The sequence below is a fragment of the Diorhabda carinulata genome, chromosome 1, assembly GCF_026250575.1.
Source record: "Diorhabda carinulata isolate Delta chromosome 1, icDioCari1.1, whole genome shotgun sequence".
NCBI lineage: Eukaryota > Metazoa > Arthropoda > Insecta > Coleoptera > Chrysomelidae > Diorhabda > Diorhabda carinulata.
This window is the reverse complement of record NC_079460.1, coordinates 34,787,996-34,804,725: the sequence shown is the minus strand read 5'-3', so window position 1 is coordinate 34,804,725 and position 16,730 is coordinate 34,787,996. Positions and strand designations below refer to the sequence as shown.

General features: G+C 30.3%; 2 protein-coding genes across 6 annotated transcripts; one reads left to right on the top strand and one right to left on the bottom strand.

Annotated features, from left to right (window-relative positions):
* Positions 1 to 539: 539 nt before the first annotated feature.
* On the bottom strand, positions 540 to 16,730 carry LOC130899524 (60S ribosome subunit biogenesis protein NIP7 homolog). Of its 5 annotated transcripts, none has more exons than XM_057809524.1 (10): positions 16,492 to 16,721; positions 12,489 to 12,686; positions 10,264 to 10,559; positions 10,040 to 10,206; positions 7,962 to 8,187; positions 6,033 to 6,149; positions 5,316 to 5,413; positions 2,511 to 2,667; positions 2,220 to 2,445; positions 540 to 881 (listed from the first exon to the last, which is right to left on the bottom strand). In XM_057809524.1, the coding sequence occupies exons 8-10, from the start codon at positions 2,564 to 2,566 to the stop codon at positions 621 to 623; spliced, it is 543 nt and encodes a 180-aa protein (XP_057665507.1). In that variant the 5' UTR covers positions 2,567 to 2,667; positions 5,316 to 5,413; positions 6,033 to 6,149; positions 7,962 to 8,187; positions 10,040 to 10,206; positions 10,264 to 10,559; positions 12,489 to 12,686; positions 16,492 to 16,721; the 3' UTR covers positions 540 to 620. The 5 variants fall into 5 exon arrangements, with proteins under 5 accessions (XP_057665507.1, XP_057665516.1, XP_057665524.1 ...); XM_057809533.1 differs by having other exon boundaries at positions 12,498 to 12,686; positions 16,492 to 16,719; XM_057809541.1 differs by lacking the exon at positions 10,040 to 10,206 and having other exon boundaries at positions 16,492 to 16,730.
* Positions 3,516 to 5,074, top strand: LOC130899553 (uncharacterized). The gene is made up of 2 exons (XM_057809570.1): positions 3,516 to 4,529; positions 4,615 to 5,074. The coding sequence occupies exons 1-2, from the start codon at positions 4,430 to 4,432 to the stop codon at positions 4,965 to 4,967; spliced, it is 453 nt and encodes a 150-aa protein (XP_057665553.1). The 5' UTR covers positions 3,516 to 4,429; the 3' UTR covers positions 4,968 to 5,074.

The following is a 16,730-nucleotide window of genomic DNA, read 5'->3' as shown; positions in this document are numbered from 1 at the left end:
TCACCCATATCTAGGTAACAATTTTAATTGAAACACAATTGTAGTCTTGAAGTATGATATTGGTAAACATAAACTTGAGTAGTTAATTATTTTAATTCTCTCCTCACTTGCTTAATCAAATTCTATTTGATCAGAATCATTCACACAAGTTGATGACCTTCACTGTTATTGGAAAGGTTGGATTTTTTTCAGAAATAGTCTTTTTAAGCTTAGACACACCTACTCTTAAACACAGCTCTGTAAGGAACACATGTACATCTAGAAGTTCTGTGTACAAGACATAATAAAGCTGCAATTACATATAGATGAATAGTCATTCTTCCTAATTTCCACTATTGATAAAGGTTCTTTAGATTGTCTACAATTGTTACAATTACTTCATAATTTAGGTTTTTGACCGTAATTTCATTTCGTGAAGCTTCAAGACACACTTTACACTGTCACTATGCGAACACACACTTTCATTATATCTATCAGTAATTTTGATCACCACACATTACTATCTCTAAAAACTAAGTGGCATATAAAATTTATATACATTATCTTTACATTGGCTTTATTGGTAAAAAAAATAATTCAGTTTATTTTCATTGATACAAAAAGTAATTTAGTTCATATTTCTACAACAGGTCCTCTTCTGATCTTATATATTCACCAATATCTGCTTGATGGAAACAAACACTAGCTAGAGGTTCAGCATGCTTACACTCTGCAGTTGATCTAGCAGCTACCCCAAATCCTAATGGTAAATCTGACATACTATAAACAACTACTCCTTGGTACTTTTCTGTATTTTCACTTATTCGTCCCAATCCTGATTTTGCTACATGATTTCCATACAGGAACTGTTGTTCAGCAGAAGCTTTTAACCAAATTTTACTCTAAAAACCATTTACATAAGTTGTAATTGAAGTATCACAAATGCCTTTATTTTTTATTGTTATGTCTTCACCTTAAACTGGTAATCCCTTTTCTCTGAAAACTAAATATTACATGATACGAATACTAGCTAAACCTATATGACTTTACCATGTAAAAACAGTAAATCCACAACAGCCATGCATTAGCATAGAAAAACTTTTCAATGCTTTTTGGGTCATAGTAAAATTCTATTAATTGCATTTTTGTGATTATGTAAGCGATGTATTAAAGGTGAGGCTAATAATTCAACGTTAATCTTGCCTAAATTTCCCTTAAAGGACTTTGTAGTTAATCCTTTTTGTTATTTTTATAAAACTGGAATATAGCAGCTTTTCAACCAATGAAAGTTTGAAAAAAATACTGTAAATTTATAAGAATTCAATATTGTTTCAGTCATTTTTAATATTTGAGCAGAGTTTAACAGTGTTAAACTATTGAATTGAATTAAAGTTTTTTCCAAATGGGATAATTATCAATGGGCCAAGTTAAAAATTTCATAAGGGCAATTCTAAGTGGTAAAAAAATAGACACAAATGTACAATGATCTGTCACACATTTTGTTTTTGAAAATATATGAAGTTAGACTTCCCGAAAATTCCACCAAATTTCCATTTCTGGAAATAAAACATATAATTTTATCTCCTTTATCTAGTTTTGGTGACATATCATGTTTACAATAATCAAAGAGGATTTTAAGGTTTATCCAAAAAACATGTTTTGACATCATTTAAATTATTGAAATTATAAAATTTAACTGCTCTGATATTGATTAGACTGGAAATTATTTGGGGATTTCTCTTGACTTTTCAGCCACTCTATACCCATACAAAGTATAGGTGCAGAGGGTATATACACATTGTTCTACTTCCAAAATAAGTAGACTTTTTCCAATGGAGGCTATTTTTCTGTGGTTGTGTCCTATTTCCCAAGGTGCTAGTACTACTCCTTCAAGGTACTTCAAGCCTTTAATTAAAGGGCAGGACATTCACAGAGGAGATGCTCTGCTGTTTCCATTGATTAACTTTTAAACTTTTTAAAAAATTTCTTGATATTTTAGACAGATACTTATTTATTGGAAATCAAAAAACTATATGATCCCAAATATTCAGTATAAAAAAATAGAATTATAACAATGATAATGTGTTTTAATAAATAATTTAGGTATTAATTGGTGTTGATCTTGTTTATTGAGCTAGTTTAAGATTTCCTATCTACCTCCGACATAATTATATTGTTATTTTCTTTATGTAGATAGCAAAATAATAGGGAATCAAAAAACACAAAATCATATTAGTTACCTGAGCATACGGAGCCAAATAATGTAAAGCAGTAACATGTAATCTAAATTTGTTGGATTTTGTGAATTTTCCAAAACATGTTCCAACAGATACTAGGTGATCAGTAGGAATGGTATTAGCTAGCTTCAATATTTTTTCTGAAATATAATATACTCTATCTTTTTTTTCTCTAAAGCAATATAGCCCATCTGGACGTTCTACTAGAAGTTTCACATTAGGTCCAATACTAAAAAAAATGTTCAACTTATAATGATAAACTAGGATAATAACATATAGTTATAATATACTTACTACTTGGCTAACTTTTCAAAAAGAATTTTTGTTCTTTCATCAGATAATCGCTTCATTATGTTATAATGTGCTATTATAACAATAATATATAACTTATTATTTTTAGGTTAATTGTCGGTTCAAGTACACGTGCTTATTTTGGCCTTTTTCTGCAAACCTGTAAAGCGCGGTGAAAATAACTACCACCGAATGCTACCAAAATTTAAATGAAAAAAATATCGGAAATTTGATAATCAAAGTAAATTTAATTAAATTCACCTAAAATGATGCTGAATAAGTACATAATTGTGTAAAGAAAGTCTTTGCTTCATACAACCTTAAGTATTTTTACTTTACTTTTCAACTGAATTAAAACTTCTTAATGAAATATCCAGACTGTTTATAACTAATTAAGATTGCTTAAAATTGGGTGCCCCATAGCTTAATTTGTATAAAAAATTCTAACTAATTAGATGGGGTGGTTTTTTCATTAGTTTAATTTTTTAATATTCTATAAAGTTAACCACAAATACTTTTTAGAACTGAAAATTTAAGATGACTAATAAATTTCATGATTCCCGTTTTCGGTTATGAACGGTTAAAATAGAATTTACAAATTTGTAGATCATTTAATAAAATGCTGCTCTAGATATATCGTCTGAACTTACCTTACTTATAGTAGTTGCAATAAAACATACTCTCCATGCAGTAACCATTCGAATAACCAAATGATTATGCTTATTTATTAAATACAAGGACAAACCCTCAAGAAGATAAATTTTATTAGGAATTCAGATTATATTAATCAGTAATAGTGATATAAATAATAATTATTGTTATGTTTAAAAAAGAAACGTCTAGAATATGAAGGAATTTGTTTATTATCTGAGCGGTAACCATTAAATTATTCTAAATATAATGAAATTCACTCAAAACAAAAATTAAATATCGTCTTATAGACAGGATTAAACGAAAACTTTATTTTTAAAACTTTTAAAGAAAATACAATAAAATAAGCTCTGAAGTTACAGAGACATTACATCATCATAATAGAAAATTTTCACCAAAAAATACATTTATGAAATCATTTGAAGATATTACAATCCATAGCATTTGCATAAAGTAGATTTGTAAAGCTTAATCACATCCAAAAAAATGCTATTAATCTAATATTCCACCTAAAATTGTTCTTGTTATTTTTATCTTATTGGAAATTGAAGAAGAGTAACTAATTATGGTAGTACCTGCACTAGTTAAAGAAGAAAGTACACAGTAAAGAGCAAATTATCAATTTCAAGATTAGTTCATTCTCTTCTAATATATGTGATTCAAGTATTTTCATTTTCTTTTAGTGGTATAAAAGGAGTTGAAAATATTGTAAAGGCATGAAAACACCACAAATATTAGAAACGTAATTCGCTATTTTCATGAGAATTATTCAAACAAAATATCGTAATGAATTGAAGACACAGTTTTATAAATTGGTTCCCATATATGAGTTTATAATAAGAAAAAATAGGGTGTTTGACATGAATAGATAATGACGGAATTATTGGATATAAACTTTATCAAATAAAAACATCATAAACAAATACTATTTATCTTAGATGGTGGACTCTTGAAAAACGCTTTAAGCATTGCCTAAAAGACATAATAATTATTAATGAATATTTATTTGAATAAACTATATTTTAAAATGCTACAACAATAATTAGTGAAATAAAATATTACACAGATTATGTGAACGTTAGATAAACCTTAGCCAGTTAAAGATTTATTAATATAAATTAATAATTTAATTGGACCAAATTAGTTTGGTATTCAACATGTGAACCTCCCTTAGAAAAAAAGCACTCTAATAATTTTTCAAGTAAACTTGTCAAATTTATAACTGTCAGAATTTTTGAAAACGAGAACGAGCTTTGAAATACAGACAAAAAATGGATGAACACAGTGAAGAGAGCTATGTAGCCAGCGATGATACGGACGAAGAATTCTATTCCCAAGTGTATCAAAATATTGTTTATACAATACACAAGTGTAAGTATATAAAATAAATTGTATATGATATATTGCGATCAATCTATTTTCTCATAAAATTCTAACATTATGTAATTATTTCTAGGCCCAGTGCTCCGGGGATTATTTTTGAATTGGTGCAAATTGTCGCCAAAGGAAAAAACCTTTTTGAATTATTTATCTAATTACATATTAGACAGAGATCAAATTGATTTGTATCCTCCTATTATAGGAGGTTTAGAATATTGGAGTGATGTCCAAGATAACCAAGGAGCCTGCGGTTTTAATGCAAATCCTCTAAATTTCAAATTTGATACAGCAATTGAAGAGCAAATATTCGAAACAATTGTTGTAATTGATGAGGTGGTAATGAATTTGCTTTTGAGACCCATGTTATGCAAGGACATTCAGAAAGTTCACACCAAAAAAGACGATATCGCGGGACAAGGAGACGGTTAAACACGCACAGTTTTGAAGAAGTTTTTGAATTCTTGTTATTTTTTGATAGTTTCAATTTTCAGATGTAGTTTTTCTACATTTCAGTTAAATAAATCGTTCTAATTGTTTTTAGTTTTATTAACAACCATCAAATTGAAAACTACATATAATATTGAGTTCAAAATATTGCAATTTTATCAATATCACTTGAATAAATTTAATGAGTTACATGCTGATTTATATTGATTTCATAAATCAACAATGTTGAGTAATTGCACTGTAGTGGTCTTGCAAATTGATATTATAGTACACCCAGAGAGGAAATAGATAAATCTTGAATGAAAGTAAATAGTGTAGTAATAATAGTACCTAGTATATCTCAAGGTGTACTGAGCCATAAAAAACGAAAATATTTATTACTTTTCTAAATCTTTTAATTGCTGATGAAGAATGAATTATGAATGGATCTGAAAAAGAGAAATAATTCAATAAGAATTTAATCACTGTAATACATCTATATATATATATATATATATATATATATATATATAATATATATATATATATATATATATATATATATATATATATATATATATTATATATATTATTCAATATTTGATGCAGGGTACAAATGTAACTAGTACAGCTACTTTCACGTTAAAATAAATAAATAAATCAAAAGCTATGATTACAGATTACAGGAGCACCTTCAAATAACAATTAACAATAATAATTTTATCATTAAATTGGGTTGGATGGTGAGAAGAAATTTATTGTCCATAATAAGAACTAGAATTAATTTAGAAGAATATGGTTCCTAATTCACCCCCTTAAACTATTGTATTTAACTTATTCAGTTTTAAAAGAAGGAAAAGTTCACTCTCAGGTACACCTGGTCAGTATTTACGCATTACGTCAGGATTGTCAGCAACACCTTATTGGTAACTATGGACAGTTGCAAACAATTTTGCTTTCTTGTACAAATATATTTCATGCGAGATTTGAAAGAATTTTCCATGACTCAGCTTTCAAGAATCTGCCCAATAACTGAAACACGTGTTTGGACTTCGTGTTCATATTTACCTTAAATCTTATTTCTATCCTAAGTACTTTCTTCAAGGCTTAAACTAAATCCTTCGTGTAGAAGCATGTCATCCGTATCACGTAACTTGTTCTTGCAATTGCTCTTGGTCATTTTTCCTACGAGGGCATGTAAAATTGATTGTTTATCACACAAGATTTGAAGAGAAGAATAACAGAAACATACAGAAAGAAAGCTCAGTAGTTCAGAGAATGAGAGTAGACTTTATCACTGTTAAGAAAATAATCGACATTTTGCAAATTTAATAAAATAAACTAATTTTATTACAAAAAAACTTGTGACATAAAATATATATTGTTTTATTGATTTCTCCAAGAGTACTAAAAAGTAAAATAAAGTATTTTCTTTTTTGAAAAGGTACTTAAAATACTGAGGTATCACTCAGCCCCCTTTCGTTTCAAGATTGTGTACACCCCCATTTGTAGGTTGAAAACCAACTCACAAACTACCTCCCAAATAACGGGGTTTTGCATACGTTTGAGTCTCTTTAGAGACCAAACCACAGTCATCGGTACATATTCAAATTGGTAACCTGTATATTAATCAACTAAATTTCACATTTATTTCCATAGTTAACTTACTTAAAGTTTTAAAGTGAAAGAGGTTTATGTTCAGACCTTCATTGAAACTCAAACTCTGAACGACTGATAAGACAGATTGCATTTGATCCAATACAGAATCATCAAGCTGATCCAGCACAATTATCGCTAGGATAACTGCGTATCAGTATAATCCAAGCGACCATGCTTGGTTCAACTCCTCGTCTTACCTTGATGGATGGAATGTCTTAGTGTGTTGGAGAAGACATCATCAATATCTATAGCATATGGCACTATCTCTTTATAATCCATAGCTTTTTTCAGTTTCCTGGTTAGATTATACAGGTCAGAGGCAGTCGACTTACCATTTTGGAATGCAAATTGTAGGTATCTTTGTAATCAGTTCTCTCTGATGTAGGAACCAATAATTTTTCTCAATCGTTTTCTGAAGGAAGGAAAATAGACTGGGCGGACTTTACAATTTAGCTTCTGAGCTAGGTATTCTCTCTGATTTGGAGATGAAGCTAACTCTAACATCTTTCCAGGACTCAGTTATGTAACTCCATGTGGAGCTAGCACGAAAAAGCACTATAAGCCTTCTTATAAAGATTGGTAGTCCTTTTTGGAGTAGAATAGGGTAAATTTTATAGCCCAAGTGATACTTTCTGTAGTAAAGATTTGGGAAACAATCTTACGAGTCCTGCTTTGGCTTTTCAACCTTCTGGCTTCCTTCTATAACATTGGAACCTGGAAAATGAGTATCTAAGAGTAACGACACTGTTTCACACCTAACCATTACTTTCTGTACTCTAGTGACGGTTGGTGTATCTTTCAAAGCTTCGTAGAGGTCACGCCACATTTTTCTTTCAAGATTTACACATATCTTTGGAGTATTCCTTGGTTGGTACCCTATACGCAGTCTCCATTTTCCTGGAGGTAGAGAATCTGTAATAAAGAGATCTGGCCATTTGTCTCAAACGTGCCAGGTAGTGATTCCATCAGGGCACATCTCGGTTGGTTTTGAGAATTTTTGCTGAGTATTTTCTTTGCATACTAAGTTCAATTTCTTAGTAGTGTTTACTACAAACTCTCTTGGGTGTTCCTCATCGACTTTGAGAAGGTCGAGATATTGGTCCCAGTTCGTGCGCCTCATATTTTTCTTTTTTGTTTATTGCTAGAATTTGCTTCAAGATTGAAACGAATGTACATATGGTCTGAAAGACATGCCAATGGCCAATTTTATGTTGTAGTGCTGACTTACAAGAGTGAGATCTAAGACTTTCTCTCTAATTGCCTTATAGAAGGTTGGTTTGCTACTTACATTTGCAACTGTTACTTCCTCTGTAATTCAATCATTAAAAAGATTCTCACCTCTTTTGTGGATGTATGTTCTCGCCCAGCTTTTATTGTACGCATTGTTGTCACAACCTAAGATATATTGTAGATTGTGATGTTTGCAATAGTTTATGAAGGTAGAGATAGTTTCCAGTGGTTACACATCTTCTACATGGTGGTAGGTTGTAGCAATTGCTACCTCGACCTTTTTCATTGCAGATACGCGTCAATTTTTACTGCTGCGACGTCGCATTGTATAAACCTAGAAATAGGAAAATAATTAATATTGTTTTTGATTATTAGAAATGCCTTTGATTTCATTATCTAGAACCCAGGATTCATGGATAAAGAGGACGCCGATATTTTATCTTATAAATCTACAAGTGGCCACATAATTGCGGCCTTAGCGTGATAGAGATTTATTTGAAGGCATCAAATGGTTATCATTTCTGGTTTCACGTTGGTGTTTCCAGAATTTTCCCCTGTTCCTCGAGGAAGGCAAGGCATTCGCTCCCAGTGTGATAGTAGAAGTCTGTTATTCTCTCTCGAACTCTCCTGTTGTCTACTGGTGTAGTTTTATCACGTTAGCCAAGCCAGTCGATCTTTTAGTTTTGTTTCGTAGTTGAGGCGTCTTGAGGGTAGTTAGCTTTCACCACCTCCAGAGCCCCACTATAATGTGTTCCCCCATTGACTTTTTCCCTATAAGCTTTTCCTTCTCTGTAGGTGACGGTCAGTTCACACAATTGTAGATGGAAATGCAATAAAAGATTTTACTAATTCATTTATCTACAAATATTTTCAAAATAATTTAATGTTCTTTTTGAAAGGCTATCAAATGTTAACATCATGATTTTCAGTAAACTACATTCATTGAAAGTGAAAAACAGTAAATGCACTGAATCTATTGATTCTAGGTTCTAAAGATAAAATTAATTCAAAATGTGCACTGGTTAACACACTTTATAAAAACACAGGCCATGTTTACAGGTATATTTGTTATATTATGTTGCATTAACCTTCAATTACAATAATTTTTTTATAAAAGAAATTCCTGATATTTTTCTCACTGCTCTCTTCTTATCTACAGACTTGTACATTGTACATAGACCTCCCAAAAGGGTTCAATTTTTCAATTCTATCTTTATGTTCATTTGCTGATCTATTTGGGGTTTTCCTCTTTTAATTTTATATTTCAAGGGTATCAGTTTTATTATCTACTTTTTGATATCTCTTAGTGTCCATTTAACAACAAATTTATTACATATCTAGATTTTCTATTTTCATTGATCTTCAGTTTTTTCTTGCAAATCAATTCATATTTCCTTTGTCATTGTAGTTCAAAAGAACCTTCCTAGAATATCAATAGTATTATTATCTATTTAATTCAAAAGCATGTTAAGGTTATATTACTATCCTATCCAGTGGAAGCTCACACACATATAATGATAAATAAACACGGAAAACCTCAAATCAAAACGAGCCCTCACAAGCCAAAGTTTTCTAATGGTTATTATTGGACAGAATAGGTGCAGTGACTCCTATTGAAGAACTTGTACCAGATTATCAATTTGGTTTTGGAAAGAAACGCACAACAAGGCAGCAATATGAATAGAATCAAGATAAGCCTAGAATAGAAGGAAATGTGCTCTGCAGTTTTCTTGGACATAAAAGTAAGCGATGATAAAGTATGGCTTGAAGGACCTCTGTACAAAATTAAATAACACTTAAAGAGTTAAATTCAACAAGGACTATCAGATTATCATGAAATAAATTTAAATGTACCCCCAAGGCAGAGTTCTGAGGCCCTTGTATCTACTTTTTAGAGCTGATATACCATCCACTCCTAAAACACTCATAGCAACGTTTGTAGATGATACAGCATTAATTACATCATATAAAAATTGAACTGAAGCATCTGAAAATTTTCAAAACTATTTAATACCCCTGGTATCGTGGTTTGAAAAATGAAAAATACAAGTAAACACAAATAAATCGAATCAAATTACGTTTACCACAGAAAACAACTAGACAAAAAAATTAAAGCATGTATTAGCTAATAAATAGAATGTCATAGCTAATGATAAAAAGTAAAATTCTAATATACAAAACCATACCTCTATGCACATATGGAATACAGCTCTGGAAATGGAGCAAGCCTCCAAATACAAAAAAATGTTCAGTCATTTCATTACAAAACTTTGCGAATGTTACTGGACACTCCAAATTTAACCATACACAATTACCTAAGTAAACCATTCATCAATGGTATCTGCTTCAAGATCTGAAGTAAATTTGCAAACAAAGAAAAAAATATTTCCTTCATATGTTTAGAATTTACCTAGTTATTAAGATGAAATCCTCTGAGTATTTTCTTCGTATTATAATTATTCAAAAACTTCCTCTTAAAGGTTTGCTTGAAAAGTTTCTGTAAGATTTTCTTTTACTCTTCGTATTGGTTTGTTATGTAAACAATATTTGACATTTATATTACAGAGGACCAATGTCAACTGTCCAAAGTAGAGCAAGTTTATGATTAACCTTAGTTCTATGATTTACGAACCATCTTTCACGAGATTTGATGTACGTTGGTGATTGATCTGAACAAGGTAGATTTTTGGATCCCAATCCGTTTCCCTAGAAACGATGAAGTTTGACAAAAAACATTTCATTTGAAAAAATTTGAGTGAAGTTCATTATATTATTTGAAAGAGAAAAGATTCTGTAAAAATGTTCAGAAATATTAGCTCTTTCATCAAAATTAATAAGTGGAGGTACGTTAGCACCAAAATAAATACACCATTGATCCAAGCAGCAGGAAAAGAAAAAATAAAGAAACAAGATGCAACATCCATGAGGTACAATGTTTGTAGGGAGCACGTTCTACCGAAACAAAAGTTTGTTTTTGGTAATGAAGCAGCCAAAAACGAGTCTGTTGCTGATAATAAGGAAACTGAACAAGATAAGAAGCAACAAGAAGCAGTTAAGAATGTTTTGCCAGAATTCCCAACTGGTAAACAGATCAGTCCATTTACCCCTTCATCTACGAGACGGAGTGTAGTATTACCATTAAAAACGTCTAAACTGGCTAATCCATTCCCGGAACCTGTGAAGTTTTTTCCTTCGGCTACTGTTTCAGATGAAGAGAAAGCGAGACAAATGCAAGATAAGTTTCCAGTTCCTCGAAGCATTAAAAAGGCTCCCAAACGTAATTAGGAAGTCTATATGACTACATATATTATATTAAATTAAATGTATATTATTCATCACTGTAATTTTGGAACAGCAATAAAAATTATATCGTATTATTGATTTCTTGTATTTTCTTTGAACTAATTTTTAAAAAGTTGATAAAAATATGAAACATTTAATGAATCTATGTGGTGTAAAATTCCAGTTGGTAATAGAAACTCTATATATATAAAAACATATTGGACACCCCTCATATATCTAAAAAAAAATTTCAAATGAATGTTAACGATTTTCATTTGATATTCATAAATGTCTTGGTCCTTTTAATAGAAACAATTTGTGAATATTTTGATAAAGACCAAAATTAGAATGATAAAGAAATCAACCTCAATACTAAGCTGTAGAAGCAAGTGGGATCAAAACACCATAAGAGAAATGAACAAAAATACCATCAAATGATACAAGGATGACTATAAAACAGTAAACAGAACCAAACACTCTGAAAGCCTGGGCAACACACCAAGCATTTTTCAAGCAGAATTTTATGCAACAGAAAAATATATCCAGTTCAATCTAGAGAGGAATTATTTCAAACAGCTCCAATATCATAGAATCCAAACTAGTTTGGGAATGCCTGGACAATTTAAATGAGCTAGGCAAGAAAAATAAATTTACCCTGCAATAGATTTCGGGACATATCTGAGAGAAGGGAAAGGAAATAGCTGCTATAGTAGGGGCAGACAAACCATTGATAGGACCTGAACTCTTCTGTAATATCATATACAGAACAATAGAAAAAAATAACAAAAAAAACAGGTAGATAGGGGTAAATCCAATTACTGGCATAATCTACAGGGGCTGAAACAGTAAAAACTCCTGGGAAACAATAAACAAAGAAGATCTGCTGAATGTATTAGCATAAGTAAGAACAACCAATGAATACTAACAGGAATCCTATCTGTGCACTTTCGCTTCAATGGACACCTGAAGCGTTAGAGTTAGCAGGTAATGCAGTCTTCACATTCTGTTGCAAAGAGGATGAATCCTCTATCCACATTCTCTTGAAGATTGAGACACTATGGGGCTCCACAGCACTACACCTGGGAGTGTATTAAATAGATGACGAAGATCTATAGCAGCTACATCTATTCCACATTCTGAACTTTCTGAGAGAAGTGGGATTAATATATCAGCTGTAACCACTGTGCTACCCAGTATCACAGCAAGAAAGAGGGACACAATGGATAGTTTGAGTCATGGTGTACATGGTCCCCTAATATACATACATAGGATGATATAGACCACAATTAGGATGGTAAATCAAAAATAGTTTCTATTCATGTATTTATCTGAATTATTTTTTTCTTGACTTACTTGACTTACTACTGGAAACAAGAAATATATAGAGTTTGGTCAAATGTGAAGGTTGTGTTCGCTAGTTTTTTGGATTATGATGGAGTGGGACATCGTTGGCATGATTGTTGCAACAGGGTCCAGCTCACACTTCATTGCTTGTGATTTTTTAGTTAAAAACACTCAGTAATCATTTGAGTGCATTCACCAACCATCTTACTGTAAAAAAAACAGGAAGTTAGTGATTTACCTTGATTAGAGATACTAAAACCTCATCATTGAAATAACTTAAATGGATGGGTGTATCTTTGAACAAATTGGGGATTTCAAGAAATATAATTAGCTTTCTGTTGTATTGTTTTTATCAAAAATCAGACTAAGCTAAGTATTTAAAAATTAAAATTATTTGTCTATAAAATTAAATTGTTATTCCGTACAGTAAAATCCAGGAACAGCACTGTGTTATTTATTGGTTTTAATAGGCATATCGTAAAAGAATCTCGATCCAATACTTTTTGAAATAATACTAAAATTATACTTTTAGTAAGGAATATAAGTGTTTACTAACTCAAATTTATCAACCACCATCTAATGTATAGTATGACATAGCTGATTAAGCTTCTTTTACATGTTTTTGATGACTCTTAGGGTTATCTTAATGTATATATATATATACAATAAATAATTACTATGTTTTCGATTAAAATAATGATAATTGCTAAATAGTTTTATGAAGAGCTTAATAATGATATTGATATAGTTCTTTTGTATTAGTATGATTTTATTGATTGCAGGAAATCAAAAAGTAAATAGAAAAAAATATAAACACATGGAAAGCTACAAAGGAACAAGGGAATATGAAAATCAACATAAATCAAACTGAGATGTTGGTATTGAGAATTCCAAATATCAACACAGACATTAAAATAAATATACATTTGAAATAAGGAAAATAATACATATATTGGGACATAATATTTGAAAAAACAGGGGAAAAATGCGGCGATGAAAAAAATGCAGGTATAAAAAATAGGATTAAATTAAAAATTGAGCTGCTATATAGTATGAACAAAAAAATTTATAGACAAATGAGAAATTTAAAAACAAATATAACACACCATATATCTTACAGTTTCAACTTTCGGATGTGAATCCTGGACACTCATAAAATAAGCAAACTACAAGCAGTAAAAATGGAATTAACCAGAAAAACATTGGGAGTGAATAGAAAGGACATAATCAGTAATATTGAATTGAAGCTGCATCCAAAATTGAATACCATAGAATAATAGAGAGTATATAATAATAGATAAGTTAAAAGAACATATGACGCCAAAATACATATAAAAAAGGAAGACTATGATAAGCGGTGGGTAAAATTCTACAAGGCAGTGGTAGATTTACCAGATTCAAGACACAGAAAAATTGCATGGACTGAATATTTTGATATCTGTGTCATGTAGAAAATGATCTGCACTTAAGTGACAGAAAAATATTTTGGTAGCTACTCACGTTCAAATCATGAGAAAGATCCATTGCACCCTCAATGTACTACCTATAGATGTCTCATTGCTATTTGATAATATGTAACAGTCAGCTTTAAATGTACCAACAAAACATACAATGGACTCACAATACAAACTTTTTGGTATAGAATATATGCTTTTTGTCTATTCCCACCCAATTTAGAATACAGAAAAATGTATAAACTGAATATTTTAATATTTGTTTCATGTTAGGAGACAATCTGATGAATCAAAAGGTACAGGAAAAGTCTTAATACTCTGAAATATGAGGAAACTTTTTAATTACATGTCTTTTCGCTACCTGATAATATTTAACAGTCAGCGTTTCATTATTTCAACAGAAAATATAATTTTTATACAATAAATACTTTTAGATATGGAATTAAAAGTTATTCCCCTTACTAAAGCATCAAAAATCATATTGAGATCTTTTAAAGACTGATGTGTTTAAATAGGGCATACAGTTAAAGATTTTTTAAGATAAATATGATATTGTTTCAGAATTATAAAAGTTTCATCTCAAATTAAAATTATCAAAGAGAAAATGAATCCCCAAATCCCATTTTCAGCTGTTTAATAATATTTTTCAGTCATTTTAATGCAATGTTATTATTTAATGGAATTATATTATATTTAAATAATATAATATTTGAATTATTTAATATTTAAATTTTGGAAAAAATATTATTTATTTTCACACTTCATAAAACTCAAAATTAAAGTAATATTCTATGATGCTTAAATTCCTATTCAAGGATTACGCAAATTGTTAGTATCAGACATTTTTTATGTAAGGTTGATGATGATTGGTCAAAAAAATAGCTTTAGTGAATCAAAACATCTGAAAAGTGTAATGAGAAGCTTGGTTTATACAAATAGGTTAACCTGATCAGCAATATATGTCAAAGTTTTAGAAACGTCATTTTGACTTAAATACAGAATTTTTTCTGGGCAAAAATATCTAGCAAAAAACATTCAATGCAATCTGATTTAAATCCAAATGCACCAATATTTATTCCTCGATCTTCGAGGAATACAACCACAAAAAATGCAGAGGCGCCAATTGAAACCACCACTGATCAAAATCCCACGAAACCTCAAGGTTCCAGTCCACCAGAAAAGTCAACAGAACTTGCTGATACTTGCGCACCAGAACCTATTCTGGAAACAAAGCCAAGACCTATACTTGGAAGAAAATTTGATGCGGGTGAGGGCCAAATTCAAGACGATGTTGATGAAGACATTGGGAGAGAATGTTCAGAATTGAAGAAAGAAAAAGAAGACCCCTCTCCTGAAGAAAATAAGTTAGAATGAATTAAGAAGAGGGAGTTAAAATAATTCAAGACATTGTGCTGTGAATAAATTATCGTGTTATTTATTGGTTTCAATAAATGTTGCTAAATAGTTGAAGAATTTGTTTGATTTAGGTTAACTATTAGAATGAAATTTCAATATATAAATAAATTGTGAACTACTATATTCAACACAAATTATAGCTTATACTTGATTTAAAAAATGCCATTATATTGCTCTTAAAAAAGAAAGTATATTGAAAGTAGGTCAATGATTTAGAATTTATTTTGAATATATAGAAGAATAGATTTGATTAATCTATATTATGATAAAAAATAAATGCATGAGATTCTTAACATCATAAAAATGTGAAAATTAATAGTTTATTAATGTTTGTTTTGATTATTTAGAAAATGGTTTACAACATGTTTTCCAGGATATGATTGTTCAACAAATTCTCAATATGCTATAACAAACTAAACACTCAGCTAATAGACAATTTCGTTTTGATTATCAAAAGATCTCCCTTTAACAGAAAATTTCTAAAATGGAGCAATCCTATGAGATAATGGGAAAAAAGTTGGATAAATTGTAGATCCTGACAATGAGAACAATTTATCAATTACTGGATCCATTTCAAGTAAATACAAAATCATAAGTAGCTTCTCATTGTTAGTGAAATGAAAATTATATTGTTGATCATGTTGTGCCTACTGAAGAACTTTCAACTCGTTTGGATTTCAACTATCCTTCAGTGTTTTCTCAGCAATATCAATAAACGAAGCATCTGTTTATGATTTTATCATGAAATTAATAAAAATTACCAATACGATGTTATGACTAATGACTATTGTTTATACATTTTACAAATCAAAATTTACATATAGCAAATAGTAAAAGCTAATACCATTCCCCTAACATACAATTATTGAGAAGTCTTAGATAAAGGAAGGGTGGTAGCTTAGTGTAAAGGAAAATCAGCCAAGGGAGGAGAGAGAGCTTAGTGAAGGAGGTAATCAGACAAGGAAGAGGAGGAAACTTAGTAAAACAGCAAAATCAAAATAATTCTGAAGAGCACCCCAATCAAAACTTAGTTCAAACTTGTAGTAATCATTTGAAGGTCTATATCATGCTTTTATGAATATTTACAGCCTTAGGGAGCTACGTAAGCAAACAAAAGCCCATTGTTAGAAAATGCAACTTACACTTATCAGTCTGCATCCAAGATGTTAACTTTTTTGGTTATACTTGACAATAGTCACAAAGTATGATGCTAGCATAATGTTACAAGTTAACAAATTTTAAGAGACAGTAAATTATTTAAAAATTTATTTCTTTACTTTTAACATTTACTATGTTCATCACGTTAGCCTTGCCATTAATTTCAGTAAAATATTTATCAAAAATTCAGAACAGTAGATGTCAAAATATTTCTTCTTTTTCT